Raw genomic sequence first — 17,478 nt, 5'->3', positions numbered from 1 at the left:
TACTGGTAACTAGCAAGTCCTGCCAACTAGCAACTCCTGATGACTGGCAAGTCCTCCTAACTAGTAGGTGCTGTTAACTATCAACTCCTGGTAACCAGCAACTCCTAGTAACTTGCAAGTCTTGGTAAACAGCAATTCCTTGTAACCAGCACGTCCTGCTAAGGAGCACCTAATGCAAACTAGCAATTCCTGGTAACTAGCAGCTCCTGGAAACTATCAATCCTTGGCAACGTACAACTCCTGATAACCAGCGACTCCTGGTAACTAGCAAGCCCTGCCATCTAGCTACTCCTGGTAACTAGCACCAATCACGCCCCGGTCGTTAATTTCAGATAGTTTAATTCTATCAAATAACGAAAATAACAATGTTTGACTGGCTCATAAATTTTAAAACAGCTGGACCTGTGTGGCGGGATCTGTGGCCATTAGTTTGTATTTTAAGTATTCTACTGTACCGTTGTGTTCCATGAGTTTGCAGTGTTCTGTTCTGCATCTCTTGTTTCTATGTCCATGTTTACATCTTCGACCATTTGTTTCTGAAAGGTAAAGTGTGATCCATTTTGGGTCTGAATCAAGGACCTCCTACAGGGGTGTCCAACAGAGGTACAGGAGGGCCACACCTATGAGGATCCGCCGATAATGAGTCTAAATGAAATTATTTGCATTGCTAGGGGTTATCCTGGAATTAGAGCCAGATCCGGGGGCCTGCGCGGGAGACCCCTGGTCTAGAAGGAAAGGAGTTTCAGAGATGCCCAAAGGATGGACAGACCAGTCACCAAAGTCGAAGATGAGAGAGCGAATGGAATAAACATTCACACGGTTCTTACTGCATTTCAAGGGATCTTTATTGTTCAGAAGAGTGCACAGCCATGCAGTGACGTCAGCAGATGGGCACAGGAAGCCAGAGGGCGTGATGGAGTGAGGTCTTCGGAGCAGGGAAGGAGAGACTCAGGCGTGATGGAGTAATATCTTTGGAAGAGAGTTAGGAGCGCTTCTGGTGTATGGAGTAAGGTCTTTTGAGGAGGGACGGAGCTCCTCTGGCATGATGGAGTAAGGTCTTTGGAAGAGGGACAGGAGCACCTCACGCGTGATGGTGTAAGGTCTTTGGAAGAGGGACAGGAGCAACTCACGCGTGATGGAGTAAGGTCTTTGGAAGAGGGACGGAGCTCCTCTGGCAGGATGGAGTAAGGTCTTTGGAAGAGGGACAGGAGCGCCTCAGGTGTGATGGAGTAAGGTCTTTGGAAGAGGGACAGGAGCGCCTCAGGTGTGATGGAGTAAGGTCTTTGGAAGAGGGACAGGAGCACCTCACGCGTGATGGTGTAAGGTCTTTGGAAGAGGGACAGGAGCAACTCACGCGTGATGGAGTAAGGTCTTTGGAAGAGGGACGGAGCTCCTCTGGCAGGATGGAGTAAGGTCTTTGGAAGAGGGACAGGAGCGCCTCAGGTGTGATGGAGTAAGGTCTTTAGAAGAGGGACAGGAGCGCCTCAGGTGTGATGGAGTAAGGTCTTTGGAAGAGGGACAAGAGCGCCTCTGGCATGATGGAGTAAGGTCTTTGGAAGAGAATCAGGAGCACCTCTGATGTGATGGAGTTAATTTTGGGGAAGAGGGACAGGAGCGCCACAGGTGTGATGGAGTAAGGTCTTTGGAAGAGGGACAGCAGCGCTTCAGGCATGATGGAGTAAAGTTTGGGGAAGAAGAACAGGAGCGCCTCAGGCGTGATGGAGTATGATCTTTTGTGGAGGGCCGGTAGCTCCTCTCGTTTGATGGAGTGAGGTCTTTGGAAGAGGGACAGGAACGCCTCAGGCGTGATAGAGTAAGGTCTTTTGAGTAGGGACAGGAGCGCCTCGGGTGGGGTGGAGTAAGGTCTTTGGAAGAGGGACAGGAGCACCTCAGGTGTGATGGAGTAAGGTCTTTGGAAGAGGGACAGGAGCAACTCAGGCGTGATGGAGTAAGGTCTTTGGAAGAGGGACGGAGCTCCTCTGGCAGGATGGAGTAAGGTCTTTGGAAGAGGGACAGGAGCGCCTCAGGCGTGATGGAGTAAGGTCTTTGGAAGAGGGACGGAGCTCCTCTGGCAGGATGGAGTTAGGTCTTTGGAAGAGAGTCAGGAGCGCCTCTGATGTGATGGAGTTAATTTTGGGGAAGAGGGACAGGAGCGCCACAGGTGTGATGGAGTAAGGTCTTTGGAAGAGGGACAGCAGCGCTTCAGGCGTGATGGAGTAAAGTTTGGGGAAGAAGAACAGGAGCGCCTCAGGCGTGATGGAGTATGATCTTTTGTGGAGGGCCGGTAGCTCCTCTCGTTTGATGGAGTGAGGTCTTTGGAAGAGGGACAGGAACGCCTCAGGCGTGATAGAGTAAGGTCTTTGGATGAGGGACAGGAGCGCTTCAGGTGTGATGGAGTAAGGTCTTTGGAAGAGGGACAGGAGCGCCTCAGGCGTGATGGAGTAAAGTATTTGGTAGAGGGTCAGGAGCGCCTCTGGCATGATGGAGTAAGGTCTTTGGAAGAGGGACAGGAGCGCCTCTGGTGTGATGGAGTAAGGTCTTTGGAAGAGGGACAGGAGCGCCTCAGGCGTGATGGAGTAAAGTTTGGGGAAGAAAGACAGGAGCGCCTCAGGCGTGACGGAGTAAAGTTTGGGGAAGAAGGGCAGGAGCGCCTCAGGCGTGATGGAGTGAGTTCTTTTGAGGAGGGACAGGAGCGCCTCAGGCGTGATGGAGTAAACTTTGGGGAAGAAGGACAGGAGCGCCTCTGGCATGATGGAGTATGATCTTTTGAGGAGGGCCGGTAGCTCCTCTCGTTTGATGGAGTGAGGTCTTTGGAAGAGGGACAGGAACGCCTCAGGCGTGATAGAGTAAGGTCTTTTGAGTAGGGACAGGAGCGCCTCGGGTGGGGTGGAGTAAGGTCTTTGGAAGAGGGACAGGAGCACCTCAGGTGTGATGGAGTAGGGTCTTTGGAACAGGGACAGGAGCGCCTCAGGCGTGATGGAGTGAGGTCTGCAGAGGAGGAACAGAAACACCTCTGGCATGGTAGAATAAGGTCGTTGGAAGAGGGATTGAACACCCTCTGTTGAAAGTAGAATTAAAGCAGAACAAAGAGGGGGGGAATATGAAGGCAAAGACTGAATGGGCAAGAACATGGATGAAATAAAGAAGAGCAGAAAACGTGGAGGAGCGATGTTTGGGGACAAAGAGTGCACCGGACTCTCCGCTCACTGTCAGGGCGCTGCAGGTGGGGCAGGAGGCAGGAGGTAAAAGGGTGAACGAGGAGCGGGTAGGAAAAGGCTGTACTGAATGAAGGAGTGAAGAAGCGCTGGGCAGGGGGGGGAAGGCTGAACAGGAAATGACAACTGCGTGACTGAAGAAGTGAAATTGAAGGGATTATTTAACTATGACTCTAATTAATCAATTAACTGAATTATTAATTAGGGCATGGGATAAACCATACGAGGAGACTAGCGCCTCACACTGAATAAACACTAGGCATTGACTTGCTTAAGAATGAGAGATTTGGCAGTTACAAGACGCACAATGTTGTGTCCATCTGAAGGGCAGTGGGTCTGCCTTGGCGGATGTTGCAGAGTGCGCGTTCCACAGTTGTGTAACCTGAATCACAAAATGGCGTCCACCCAGTGACTGGGTTTTCAGTGGACACAAAGAGAGACATTCTGTATGGGTCAGATGAGAGGGTTATTTTTCTGACTATTGGAGAAAATGGAGAAGTGAGTGAAGGCGCTGACCACCGCTGTAGCTTGGGTGCCCAGTGTCTTTGAGGATTCTACAGTGGCCCCACACCTGTGGCTTTAAGAATCAGAGAATCAGTGAGAGAATGAGAAACAGGGAGAGACTGAGAGTGGAAGATTTGATGAGAAGAATGAAGAAGCATAGAATAGAAATAACTGAAGGTGGCGGGGTGCGGGGTGCGCAGCTGGTCATAACCAGCGAGAAGGTGGAAACGCAAGGGCGCAAGACGAGAGATGGAGCGAGCGAGGGAGTGGGAGGGAGGGAGGGAGGGAGATGGGGAAGCAGTGTTAGGGAGTGGAGATGGCACTCTGAAGATGGTGGGCATCTCATCATACTGTTCATCAGCGGACAGAGATACAGATAGCCTGGGCGCCACAAGGACGATGGCGATGGCCTCGTGGTCAGTATTTGCTGAAGATCGCCAGGATGTGCTCCTTGTTCTTGGGTTTGTAGCTGTCAACACCTGTGGGGAGAAGAGGACACTGGAGTCAGGAGAAGAGGAAGGCTGAGAAGCCAACAAGGATCATGAACCAAACAATACTTTTCCTGAGTGAAGATGTGGAGAGGCAGACAAGGTGCAGAATCCGTGATGGACCAGGGAGACATAAAGGTCACCGCTCATGGTTTGGTGCTTTCCATTCTTGAAGCGTCATTTTTAGGCCTTGCCTACAAACAGCTTTAGTTGTATAGAAGACCTCCTGTTATCAATACAGCACACAGGAGTACATATAAGGAATCTACAGAGAGAGCAAATGGGCATTGAGCCAGCCCCCTCTTCCAGTGGCTTTCGTGTCATTTTCAGGGGTTGGGTGTGCCTGTCCATCATGTCCACGGAGGATGGTTACATTGGCCTATCATCCCTTTAGGTTCCGTGACGGGGCCATCAAGAAGTGGTTCTAAGCACCTGTCTCCACACTCCCCGTCTTCATGAGTCATGCCGCCCTCCAACCTGCCTTTAGCTCTTCTCCTTCCTGTCCTGTTGCTTCCTTCCCCCACTCTATCCCCTTTTCCAGCATCCAAAGCTTTCTCACTCAATTAATTTCTCCTATCTCCGGCCCGTCATGGCTTCTCATCATCACTCCACCACCCCGCCCGTCATCTCCCCCATCATTGTTGCAGCGCCTCAATGTCTCCTCGACATTGTTCTGCCTCCCGACCAGTCATCGCTCCCTGTTGTTGCTGAACTCCCTGGGGAGGCAGATAGGGCACGGGGGAATGCTGCTAATTACAGCCACCATCAAGAGCATCCAGCCACCACAAGTGGGTCAGTACTCCAAGGACGGAGAGCTGTCCAAAGGGGAGTCTACGTCCTCTGTTGTGGTTCTTCACCCTGTGAGAAGGCTTTCTGATCAATGCCGCAGCTTGTGACAGGCGGAGTTCAAACCCAACCACCACATGCGCACCACCTTCCTTCTTGGCAGTACCGGTGTCCACACTTGGACCCAATTCTTCTAGCCAGCCCTGGTGCTACACGACTGTGCCGAACTGTACAGGTTCAGCCAGGCATGGCATCTAGTCTTCCTGAACTGTATCTCTGATGAACTCTGTGGGAAGCAGTGGCTACCTTTGCACAGTTGCGGAAGAAAAGCATGTGCTGGAGGTTGAGGCAGTGGAGGAGGAGGCAGCTGACAGCTCTCATTTACCCGCTATTGTGTGTGCTGTTCTCTAGCCTCAGCTTGCTTCCTTCCTTTATCGTTGTCGTTCTCTTCTACACTTCCCAACTTTCTTTTTTACACAATGTCAGCGTTGCACTATGTCTATTTTGCAGCCAGCCTACAACTGAATGTGAAAAGTTAAACTGATGAAACTCTAATAGCTGGAAAGTTCTTGCTGTATTCGGCTATCTTCAAAGCTACATCAACTCTGTCACTTCCCCTCTCTTAGTGTGCATTTAACTACAAAACCCACAGTAAGATAATTTCAGGCAGTAACACCCCTTTGACCTCAAATGGAGTTCTACTTTATTTTGCAAGACAGCAGCCTCGTTTAGTTGAACAAACAGTCAATGTCCATAGTGGAGAACTTTGCACAACAGGAGTAGGATCCTCTGTGCAAATGGACGTTTTATTCCTTGGCGGGGAGAATTTTTTGTCTATGGGGAAAGCCCTTCGTCTCCAATCCCAGCAAATCTGGGGTCGATCTGTTATTCTTCCCACCCAGAAAGAGGGATTACGCAAACCCTTGGCTGGAATAAAGTTGCAACGATTTACAAGGTCATGAGGGGAATTCTCATGTGCTGTTCAATGGATGTAGACTTGTAGCGTCACTGTAGGACTCCCAGGCAATAGAGTCCACAGCCCCTGTTTTGAGAGTTTGAGAATCCATGGATACATTTCTCATGGATATTTATGCCTTCTGGTAGAGGGATTCATGAGAGGTAGAACCCATTGATAATACCAGGCAATGTTTCCTAAGCGTAAGTTATCCGCCCCCTGGTTCAATGAGAATTTAAAAAATGTAAGGAAGGGCAGTAAACAAGCTGTAAGAAAATGGAGGAAGTGCTATGATGAAGATGATAAAATAGCCCTGAAGGTAATAGTGGGTAATTATAAAAGAGAAATCGCAAAAGCGAAAGCTGAGTACTATGCTAACACCATCTTGGAGGCATCCAACAAAGCTAGACGCGTTTTTAAAATAGTAATTGATCTGTCTATGCCCGACTGCTGAAAAAACAACCATCGTGACTCAAGACTTATGTAATGGTCTAGCGACTTTCTTTGAGGAGAAAGTCACTAAAATAATCAACGGTCTTGCAGTAGACCAGGAACACAAGAGTGGGAGGGAATTCAGAGTGACGATAGAGCCGCTAGGCTGTCTGGAGGAGGTAGGGGCAAGTGAGGGCAAGTTAGTAACTTTAGATTATTTTGAAACCCCTACAGAGGAAGAATTTCATAAACTCGCTTCGAGCAATGCATCCGGATCCCCTATGGACCCCCTCCCTCATAGGTTATGGAAGGAGCATGGTGAGGAGGTTTTCCCACAGCTCCGTCAGATCTGCTGCCAATCCTTGAGCAGTGGGTTGTCCCTACCTGCTGGAAACAGGCAATTGTGTCGCCCCTGTTGAAAAAAGCTACACTCGACCCCCGGTGTCCAAACAACTGTAGACCAATCTCCCCTCTATCCTACCCTGTGAAAAATGTAAAATGCCTGGTTAGTAAAACCCTCTCTCAATTTCTGGAAACTAATCAAAGGCGGGAAAACATACAATTTGGTTTTTGCTCGGGTCATGGTACAGAGACTGCATTAATAACAGTCCTGGACGAGCTTAGAATGCATGCAGACAGAGGTCAGTCGGCTATTTTGATCCTACTGGACATGTCTGCCGCGTTCGATATGGTCAATCATAAGATCCTTTTGAGGCGGCTCATGGAAATTGGGGTGGAGGGCATGGCACAGAAGTGGTTTCATTCCTACCTTGGGAATAGGCAGCAAGCAGTGGCCCTTCCCCCTTTTCTATCGAAATTTGGGACCATTCAGCATGGTGTTCCTCAGGGTTCAGCAATTAGCCCGACCCTTTTTAATATCTATATGAGTCTGTTGATTCCAAACATCAAATCTTATAAAATCAATTTGGTGAACTATGCGGATGACACGCACTGTCCCTAGAGGGGAATCACTCAATACCACTTAACCTCTTCTGTGACCATGACGAGATAGTCTCGTCATGGAGCACGGTCGCGCTGTGCCCATGACGAGACTATCTCGTCATGAAACCCACCCACGTGGGAAACGCCCGGCACAGGAGGGGGAAAGGGCGTGGCACCGAAGGGGTTAATAGTTCTCATGAATGCAAAAAACTGCCAGATGGCTCACGGACAATTCCCTGAGGTTCAACAGGGAAAAAAAAGAAATCCTGTACTTCACGGCCAAGAAAGTTCCTCGTCCGCTCCCGTCTAATTTTTTGCCCACCCCTTTGGATAAGCCCCCCATACCCTCCGAGACAGTGCGTAACCTGGGTGTAGTTTTTGACGACAAGCTGAGTCTGGAAAACCACGTAAACAAAACGGTTGGAACATGCTTCTCCCTCATTAGAGCACTGTGGACAATACTCCCTATGCCAGCTATGACAGCCAGGGCTCTCGTGGTGAGAAGTGTCATTCTGAGTCGACTGGACCACTGTCATGCTCTGATGCTGGGTGCGCCTAACATTCTGATCATGAAACTTCAAAGAATTCAGACGATAGCTACAAAGCTAGCCCCAAAGTTGCCACATAGATCTTCTGCCTCTGTGTCCCTCAAAGAGCTCCTCTGGCTTCCAATACCACAGAGAATACAGTTCAAGTCACTATGTATTGTTTTTAAGGCTCTGCATGGACTAGGGCCGGCGCCACTGCAGAAAAAATGTGTCTGGTAGGCCCCCACAAGAAGTCTTCGATCCTCTGCAGCCCATCTGGTTAGCACACCCAGAATTAGAAACACTAGGTCTGGAGGTCAAGCATTTAGCTGTGCAGCTGCTCGTTTATGGAACAAACTCCCGCCCAATCTTAGGCAAATAGAAGAATTCCTACACTTTAGGAAGAAGCTTAAAACCTGGCTCTTCCCAAGGGTGTAATGCGGAACAGTCATCCTCATGGTAATACGTGCATATAGGGGAGCTAATGTAACCTCTGCGCCAGGATGCCCGTGGGGTGATAGTGCGCTTTATAAGACTGCGTTACATTACATTACATGTTGGTGAATATTGCATTATATACGGTATTGAGACTGCGTGGCACTATTCCCTTCATAGGCAAATACATTGCGTGCTTGGAACCTCTGAGATCGCCGGTTCCTTGGTAGGTGGATCCATGGACTGTTTTACCACGAGCTGTCACTCAGCCCTTTTTGATGCTGTTGGGAATTAATATGCTATATCATAAAAGGCTTACCTGGGAAGCCCTGCTTACCTTGTGCCAGAGGCTTAGTCCCACTGAAGAACTGCCAGTAAGTCTTGTCTTTTGTGGATTCTGCGAGGCCATTGATGGAGGTGACGTACACGCCCTGTGGCAACGTCTCTGTTTTAAAACTGAAAAACAAGCAAAATTATGTCAAACGATTGTCTCACTTATAGAAATCACCTATGTATCTGGGATGGTGAGAAACAAGAGCAGATAATGAGAGTGAGAGTGACATGAAGAATGTAGATAAGAGAGAAAGAAGGAGTGAGAGATAAAAAGAGAATAAGGAAGATATGTTGGGAGAGACTGTGCAGTGAGAGAGAAAAGGAGTGTTGGAGAAAGTGGTAAAGAAAGAGCAAACAGAGGTAAAAGAGTGAGAGCTGAACGTAGACAGAAATAGAGTGAGACAGAGAATAGGAGACGGCGCCAAGAGACACACTCCTGTCAAGGTTCTGAAGTCCCACATGGGTACAAAATCAGCCATTCAAAGGGCTTACAGGATTCCTACCATAAACAAGTAAAGTAGTTTAAAGGCTGAGCACTGTTTACTACATTTTCCCACAGGTGCAATTACTGACAAGGCTGTTGATCCTGTTTTTTGGGAGGGTCAGCATGACTCATGTAAGCCTATCCCAAGGACACCACGACAGGTAGAAATGTTGTGAGAAATCTCTCTAAAAACATGAATACAAAATATGGCCAACATCATCCAGGAATATTAAATCAGGTTTGATAGACACATTAGATCCTTTCCCATGCGAGGAAATTTCAGATGGTTCCTTCAAATTTGTCTGTGAAATCAAATTGAAGAAGAATTTCCCATAATAACAATGGCCATCCGATCTCACAAAATTCCATCATGGTCCTTCAAGTCTTCAGATCTTACCAGGGGCCAGATGTATGCAGTACAGTTCGCAAAATACTCGTTGCAATATGCAACCAATATTTTTGCAATCAGTGTGGTAATCTGCAAACCAACCTATGAGCTAATAGGTTGGTTTGCAGATTGTGGGTTGCATTTCGACCTACCTCATGAACATTAATAAAAGGCCTTTTTGTGGTCACAAACTGCCCGATTCTGTGAATCATGCCATTTGCAAATACCAAAAACGCTTGAAACATCTGGCCCCATATTCCTTCGTGGTCATCCCAGGCAGCAGATCTCAGAATGTTTTTCTTTGGTTCTTCTATCTATGAAATGTCAGAAGATTCGTTCATAGTCATCCCAGCCATCAGATCTCAGAAGATTCCTTCATGGTCATTCCAGCCATCAGATCTCAGAAGATTCCAAGATGGTCATTCCAGCTATCAGATCTCAGAAGATTCCTTTGTGGTCATTCGAGCCAGCAGATGTAAGAAGATTCCTTTGTGGCCATTCCTCGCCAGCTAACCTAAGTAGATTTCTACACAGCCAATGGATTCAATACTGGTCATCTCTTGACTTGTGTACTCTTCCCAGAGCAACTAGAGCCAAATTTCGGGGGGGGGGGGGGGGGGGCTACAAAAAATTTCGGGGGGTGGGGGGGCTAATTCTTCCAGAAATAGGTAGAGTGGAGATGCAGGGGCTCTCAGAAGGGATGAAAACACAACAAAGCCTTGTTAACAAGTAAATGGTCTTTTGAAGACCTGTGAAGTACTCTGGTGCGGCTGCAATAAGACGGTCGCCAGCCCGGGAAGCTGTCTCACCCCGGGCTGACACACACGGGGGGCGGAAGTCCTTTGAGCCCAATGGGCGTTGCGCACCTGGCTCTTGCTCTTTGAAAATCCCTCCCTGGCTGCTGGACATTTACTGCACCCAGGGTCTAAGTACCCTTATTTGATCCATGTGGTACCTACTGCTTTATCCCACACTCTGATTTCTTGCCCATCCCTCACCTCTCCTTTTAGTTGTACTGGGCTACATAATGCAGTGTTATCTTTAGAGTGCACCTAAGCCACAGATATTACTTTTATTACATAGGGAATGTTATCCTCAAACGTCCCGTAGGTAGACATACGCTCTAGTCCTTGATCTTTTTTCGGGGTCATGAGTGCCTGAGAGGGTTCCTGGCACTACAACCACAAGGAAAGCAGGACATTTCCTTAAAAGATAATTGATTTCAGATTCCTGGTAGGCTGCTATGGACTGTTGCTGTGTGCTGTTATTTTTAACTGGGCATGGCTCCCCAGTCTGGTGGTCTTACTAAGACCCTAATTACAAATCCGGGATTTCACCCATAGTGAAATCTCTGGGTGAGAAATCACAACTTGCAATTTTCAGGGTCTCGCGGCCCGAAATCATCGTGTCAATAAACTCCACACCTGATAATTCCAGGTTTGGGAAACACCGTCCGGCCAGTCACAGTTGCTGCAGGGGGAAGAGGATGAGAAAAGCAGCATTCCCAGCCCTAGGTGGTCCTCTGTAGGTGGGGGGCAGACAATGATTCAACCAGAGAGGCACTGGTGTGTTCTGCACTCCTTATACACCATTTGACCCCCACACTCTGCCGGCTCTCCCGCTGACAATTTCCACCTTCTCAGAGCAAGTGGAAAATGTTACTGTGGTGTTCCCTGAAATAGGGAAAACTGCCTGGCAAATTATCCAATAATGTGGTTCCAAGCAGTTATTCTGCATTCCATGGAACAGGCTCTCAATGGCCAGAATCTTTAGTGTGGAGACAATGGCTGGTAAGTTGGATCCTGATCCCGGTATCTCAACACCAAAGTCCATCCAACTCCTAATGTGGGCCTTAGTTTCTGTAAAGGGCTGAAGATCCTCTTCTCTTTGCTTCCCAAACCCTTCCCTTCACACCTGTGCTACGGTTCTCCATTTTACACCCTTCCTTTCACACCTGTGCTACGGTTCTCCATTTTAAACCCTTTCCTTCACACCTGTGCTACGGTTCTCCATTTTAAACCCTTCCCTTCACACCTGTGCTACGGATCTCCATTTTAAACCCTTCCCTTCACACCTGTGCTACGGATCTCCATTTTAAACCCTTCCTTTCACACCTGTGCTACAGTTCTCCATTTGACACCCTTCCCTTCACACCCGTGCTACGATTCTCCATTTTAAACCCTTCCCTTCACACCTGTGCTACGGTTCTCCATTTCAAACCCTTCCCTTCACACCTGTGCTACGGTTCTCCATTTTAAACCCTTTCCTTCACACCTGTGCTACGGTTCCCCATTTTACACCCTTCCCTTCACACCCGTGCTACGGTTCTCCATTTTAAACCCTTCCCTTCACACCCGTGCTACGGTTCTCCATTTTAAACCCTTCCCTTCACACCTGTGCTACGGTTCTCCATTTTAAACCCTTCCCTTCACACCTGTGCTACGGTTCTCCATATTAAACCCTTCCCTTCACACCTGTGTACGGTTCTCCATTTTAAACCCTTTCCTTCACACCTGTGCTACGGTTCTCCATATTAAACCCTTCCCTTCACACCTGTGTACGGTTCTCCATTTTAAACCCTTCCCTTCACACCGTGCTACGGTTCTCCATTTCAAACCCTTCCCTTCACACCTGTGCTACGGTTCTCCATTTTACACCCTTCCCTTCACACCTGTGCTACGGTTCTCCATTTTAAACCCTTCCCTTCACACCTGTGCTACGGATCTCCATTTTAAACCCTTCCCTTCACACCTGTGCTACGGTTCTCCATTTTAAACCCTTCCCTTCACACCTGTGCTACGGTTCTCCATATTAAACCCTTCCCTTCACACCTGTGCTACGGTTCTCCATTTTAAACCCTTCCCTTCACACCTGTGCTACGGTTCTCCATATTAAACCCTTCCCTTCACACCTGTGTACGGTTCTCCATTTTAAACCCTTTCCTTCACACCCGTGCTACGGTTCTCCATTTTAAACCCTTCCCTTCACACATGTGCTACGGTTCTCCATTTCAAACCCTTCCCTTCACACCTGTGCTACGGATCTCCATTTTAAACCCTTCCCTTCACACCTGTGCTACGGTTCTCCATTTTAAACCCTTCCCTTCACACCTGTGCTACGGTTCTCCATATTATACCCTTCCCTTCACACCTGTGCTACGGATCTCCATTTTAAACCCTTTCCTTCACACCTGTGTTACGGTTCTCCATTTTAAACCCTCCCCTTCACACCTGTGCTATGGTTCTCCATTTTAAATCCTTTCCTTCACACCTGTGCTACGGTTCTCCATTTTAAACCCTTCCCTTCACGCCTGTGCTATGGTTCTCCATTTTAAACCCTTTGTACTTCTTATCGCTAAACTCTGGAACCATTTTAGTTCGACCATACTTTTCATCTGCTGCACTTACTAGTCTAGATCCTGAAATACCTTTTCTCCTCTGAAGCTCTGACAGGCATATTTCACCCAAGTGATTGACATGTTTCAGCGCTAAGAGGTCATTTACATTCAATCTTCCTTTTTCATAAAAGAGCTATTTGACTCTGAGGCAGAAATGCTCCAGGAACCAAAGGAGTCATTTATAAATTGAAATGGGGTACCCAGTGGTTTTATGGCAATGCAATTATGCCCTCCTGCCTTTAAGTGGTAGTGTTTCTATTTTAAAGCCATGATCCCATGGTTACTCCATGTTAAATAACAGTGTTCCCAAAACATGGCTATGGCCGTCAACATAATAGCCTCAGACATTATAATTTCAGAGATGCTCAGTATTGAAACCTATGGCCCCTAGCACCTATTGAGCTATATGGAAGCGCAACCTGTTTTAATGGGAGGTTTGTGGTGAGAATGAGTGCAGGCCTCTAAGAACCTCATCCTGAGCCAAAGGCACCCTAAAATGACTCCTGTGCCCTCTACTGTTAATCCATCACCCTTACCTGAACTCTTCTGCATTAATCTCTTGGGCTGTCTTCATCACGCGCAGTAGCACTGACCCTTCGGGCACCATGACCTGGATAGAGAACTTGAAACTGTCTCCCAGGAGGTCGTTGATGATGGTGTAATCCACCGTGATGGTAGGAACTGTAGGGAGAAATCAAGAGACAGACCGTGCTTAGCATGGAGCAGTATGACTTTGGGTACATGGTCAGAGGATGGGGACCCCTCTGGGCCAAAGCACCTCAGAGGATCTTCTTACCATTCTCAGGGGCACAGGTCTTGCCCACGTCCAGATAAGTCTTGCCCTTCAGAAACGGGAGGACCTGCGATGCAGCTATTGGGATGGCAAATGTCCCCTGTGGAATCTCGCTCAGAACCTTGGCCAATGTCTTGGTGCAGCTCCAGAGATCCGGAGGATAGTACTGCCAGGCAGCAATGAGGGCCTGAAGGATGGAAAGAATGGTAAATTTACTCTGGAAGAATGAAAGGGGACTAAGAGAGGAGTCTCAGAATGCATGAAAAGATCGCTGGGAGACAGACCGAGAATGGGGAAACAGGAAAGAAGCTAACAGGAAAAAGAAACAGAGAGAAGCATGCATAAGCTGACATAGCAAAAGAAATTGAGGAGAGGAGTTGGCCTAACGGCTAGGGCGGTCGACCTCAAACCTGGGGAACTGGGTTTGAGTCTCAGCAATGACGCTGAACCTCCTGTGATTCTGGGCAAATCACTTAATCTCCCTGTGCCTACCAAAAATGAATGTGTGTCCTCATGTAACGTAACTGATGCTATGTAAAGCGCTCTGATACCCAATTTGGGTCAAGTTCACGCTATATAAAACTCTGTAAAAAAAAAAAAAATAATTAGAAATAGGACACACTTTGATATTAACTACAATATACTTCTGGACCTACTCAAATGCACCATCTCCTTCCACAAGAATAATCCTAACATTGTTGAACTTCTTCCTAACAAAAAGGTCCCAAGTAGGATGCTTCTTGAAATTGGCCTATAGACTAATGCCAGTCCCCTAGATGTCTCCGGGCAACAATACCATTGACTGACCCTTTACTGCCAGAAAGTGCACTCCATAATGCCAGGGGTACCACCATACGGACCAAGCCACTTCTCCAGTTGCTGCTCTCCTGTAGGCCACTGACAAAGACTTCCGATGTCTTCCAAATTACAGAGAATGCCTATCCTTAATGACTGGTCCTCAATCTATCAGTGGCCTTTGACACAGTTGATCACCAAGTGCGGGCTACCAAGCTATCCACACACAGGGCAGCACCGGCACAGTTATCAGCAGGCCCACATTATTCCTTTACCACAGGCAGCAATGTGTGCAAATAGACTCCTCGAAGACACTCCTGCTCCTAGTCAAACACAAAGCTCCCCAAGGCTCTATTCTCACACTAGTGCTGTTCAACAATTCCATGGATCTCTTTCGATATTAACAAAACATAACAATGCAATTCACAAATATGATGGTCAATAAACAACTCTATCACCTACTACCACCAATATGCAGCAAAGACATTGCCTGAACATCATCCACACTGGAGAGCTGCAGTCAACCTAAAATATATATATATAATACAGAAAATGAGTTAATTCTCATTAACTGGCATCACTCCGAGTCCTACTCCCTCACTTTACTTCCTTACAAATGTTGCCTCCCTGCCTTCCCTAGACACCAATTCCATGGAACTTCCCCTAATAAAAGTCCTTCCCCCACCATACCTCCTGTACTTAAATCAAGCTCACAACCAACCCACTAGTCAACTGTTCTACAGTGGGAGGGCAGGAGAGATGAGGAATTAAAGCGAGGAATGCCATTACTAGTAAGTAATAGAAGCATAACCCTTACGTTTCTCACTTTTTTGAGTTTATTACAAATGAAAGTTATCAAGCCAACCAGATAGACAACTGATCATAGTAAAGAAACATAACACCAGGCTTCACTGAACAGAACATAACCAATCTCCTATTTCCTCATAGAGGAATGAAATGTGTAAACAAAGACATCATTTATACAAGAGCCTTATAAAAGTCTATAACGCTTAGTGTAGGTAGAAGAGTCAGACCGTGTAGCTGCCCTGCAGATTTCAGCCATTGAAGTTTCTTGTAATTTCAGAACAGTTGAAGACATACCACAGACCTTCTTCATCTTCTAAATTCCTCCAAGGAGCTCTGAATGCTCAGATAGCTGCCCATTGTACCCGCATAGTAGCTACAGACAATCTCAACCTTGACCGTTCCAGTATAAATTTCACAATCAGCATCAAACTAACAGAGCTAGGATTTCTTCTCTCACACCAGCGTGAAAAAAACTTTCTGTGCCTATTATATGATGTCAAAGCTGACAATGTCCTACAGGCTTCTATAGTAACTACTAGATTCTGTGGGACACCCTGTCCCCTTAGCTCTTTCCTTTTCACATTCAAGCTGTCAGGTGGTGTTTCCTGAGGGTTTGTTATCAGAGGACTGGCAACTCAAGAAGGGATGGAAATATTGGAAAGTTCCATTCTGGTAACACCTTCATGGTAATCAAAAGAGGAAACCAATTGGCCCATGGCCAGTGAGGAGCAACCAACACCACCTGAGCCTGCTTCCTCCTCACTCTCAATAAAATGATCTGTGAAAGGGGAGACTGAGAGAAAGCTTACAACAGACCCCCTGGCCATTGGCGTGAAAGAACATCTATGGCTCAAGCTCAACCATCCCTGTCTCTCGAACAGAACTAATGCACCTTGGTAATGGTCACTGATGCAAATAGATCTAACACCGGGACACCCCAATGCTGGGTCAGCAGATCATGTGCTTGAAGGTGAAGACAAAATCCCAGAGAGGATGGAGTCTTCCTGCTGAGAACATCTGCTGTCAGATTCAAGATCGTCTGTATATGAATCTCAGTTGAAGCTATCAGGGAGTCCTGCGCCCAGGCGAAATTTCTGTGAGCAATCCTGTTGAGCACCCCGGATCTAGTCCCACCTTGCCTGTTTCTATAAGCTTTGGCAGTGATGCTGTCTGTCCGAGTCAATACTGCTTTTCCCTTTATCTAGATATGAAAAACAGAAGAGGTCGGTTCAATGTTTTCAATTCCCTCCGATTTGGCCATTTCTGGGCTTCCATTAGAGACTATAAACCATGAACTTGTTGATACTCCAACCATAAACCCCATCCGGTCAGACTGGCTTCCATCGTGACTATTGCCTGAACTGGAGGATCCAGGAAAATCACAATCTCCAGACTGTGAGAGTCGATCCACGATGACAGCTTGTCTTTGATTTGTCGAGGCAGAGAAATCCTGATCACCAGGTCGTCAGAACTCGGATCCCAGTTCTCCAGAATTCAAGACACTAGCTTGTGTGGTTGGAATCTTGCTCAGGGAGCAAGAAAAATTATTGAAGCAAGATCTCCCTTGATTCTCAGTCACAAAGCCATTCTTGAGACCTTCGCGGGTGAGTAGTTGCGCTTTATAAACCCCTGATTGATTGATTGATTGTCTCTTAAAGCCTGTTAATTCCACAAATCCACAATGTGACTGAATTTTGAGAATCCAACAGGATGACAACCGCACTCTTCCCTCTCGTCTTTGGAAACGCGCTCATATAAAGACCGAACCTTGAGTTGGCTTTAAGTTTTCCCCAATTTATGAGAAACCCATGTTTTTGGAGCACCTCCAGAACACTGCTCGTATGTGACACCAAAAAGCATTTGATGGAACCTGCATCAACCAGTTAACGAGATAAGGATGAACAAAAGTTCCCTCTGAATGAAGAATGGTGACCAGAGGCGCTAAGACTTAGCGAACACCCTCGGAGGGGATTTGAGCCTAAAGGGAAGGACACAGCTTTGATAATTTGTGCCTTCCACTCCAACCACAGGTAATTTTACATTGATTTTTTTGATGAGAACATGCAAATAGGCATCCTCCAAATCTTTCAATGACAACCAATCTCCTGTTTTTATCAAAGGGATTACAGACTGTAATGTTAACATACAAAAATTGAATCATTGTATCCAGGAATTGACCCATCTTAGATCCAGGACG

General features: G+C 47.2%; 1 protein-coding gene across 1 annotated transcript in view; it reads right to left on the bottom strand.

Annotated features, from left to right (window-relative positions):
• Positions 1-820: 820 nt before the first annotated feature.
• Positions 821-17,478, bottom strand: part of LOC146839429 (cobalamin binding intrinsic factor-like) — a 64,261-nt gene continuing 47,603 nt past the window's right edge. The window contains exons 6-9 of the mRNA XM_085651477.1: positions 13,683-13,866; positions 13,423-13,567; positions 8,622-8,740; positions 821-4,198 (exon numbers count right to left, since the gene is read on the bottom strand). Of these exons, the coding sequence (XP_085507603.1) occupies positions 4,137-4,198; positions 8,622-8,740; positions 13,423-13,567; positions 13,683-13,866 (510 nt within the window). The 3' untranslated portion in view covers positions 821-4,136. The remainder of the gene's footprint in view (positions 4,199-8,621; positions 8,741-13,422; positions 13,568-13,682; positions 13,867-17,478) is intronic.

The sequence above is a fragment of the Triturus cristatus genome, chromosome 4_1 (genome assembly GCF_964204655.1).
Source record: "Triturus cristatus chromosome 4_1, aTriCri1.1, whole genome shotgun sequence".
Classification (NCBI taxonomy): domain Eukaryota; kingdom Metazoa; phylum Chordata; class Amphibia; order Caudata; family Salamandridae; genus Triturus; species Triturus cristatus.
Note: the sequence above shows the minus strand (reverse complement) of the source record. Positions and strands in the feature narration are given on the sequence as shown.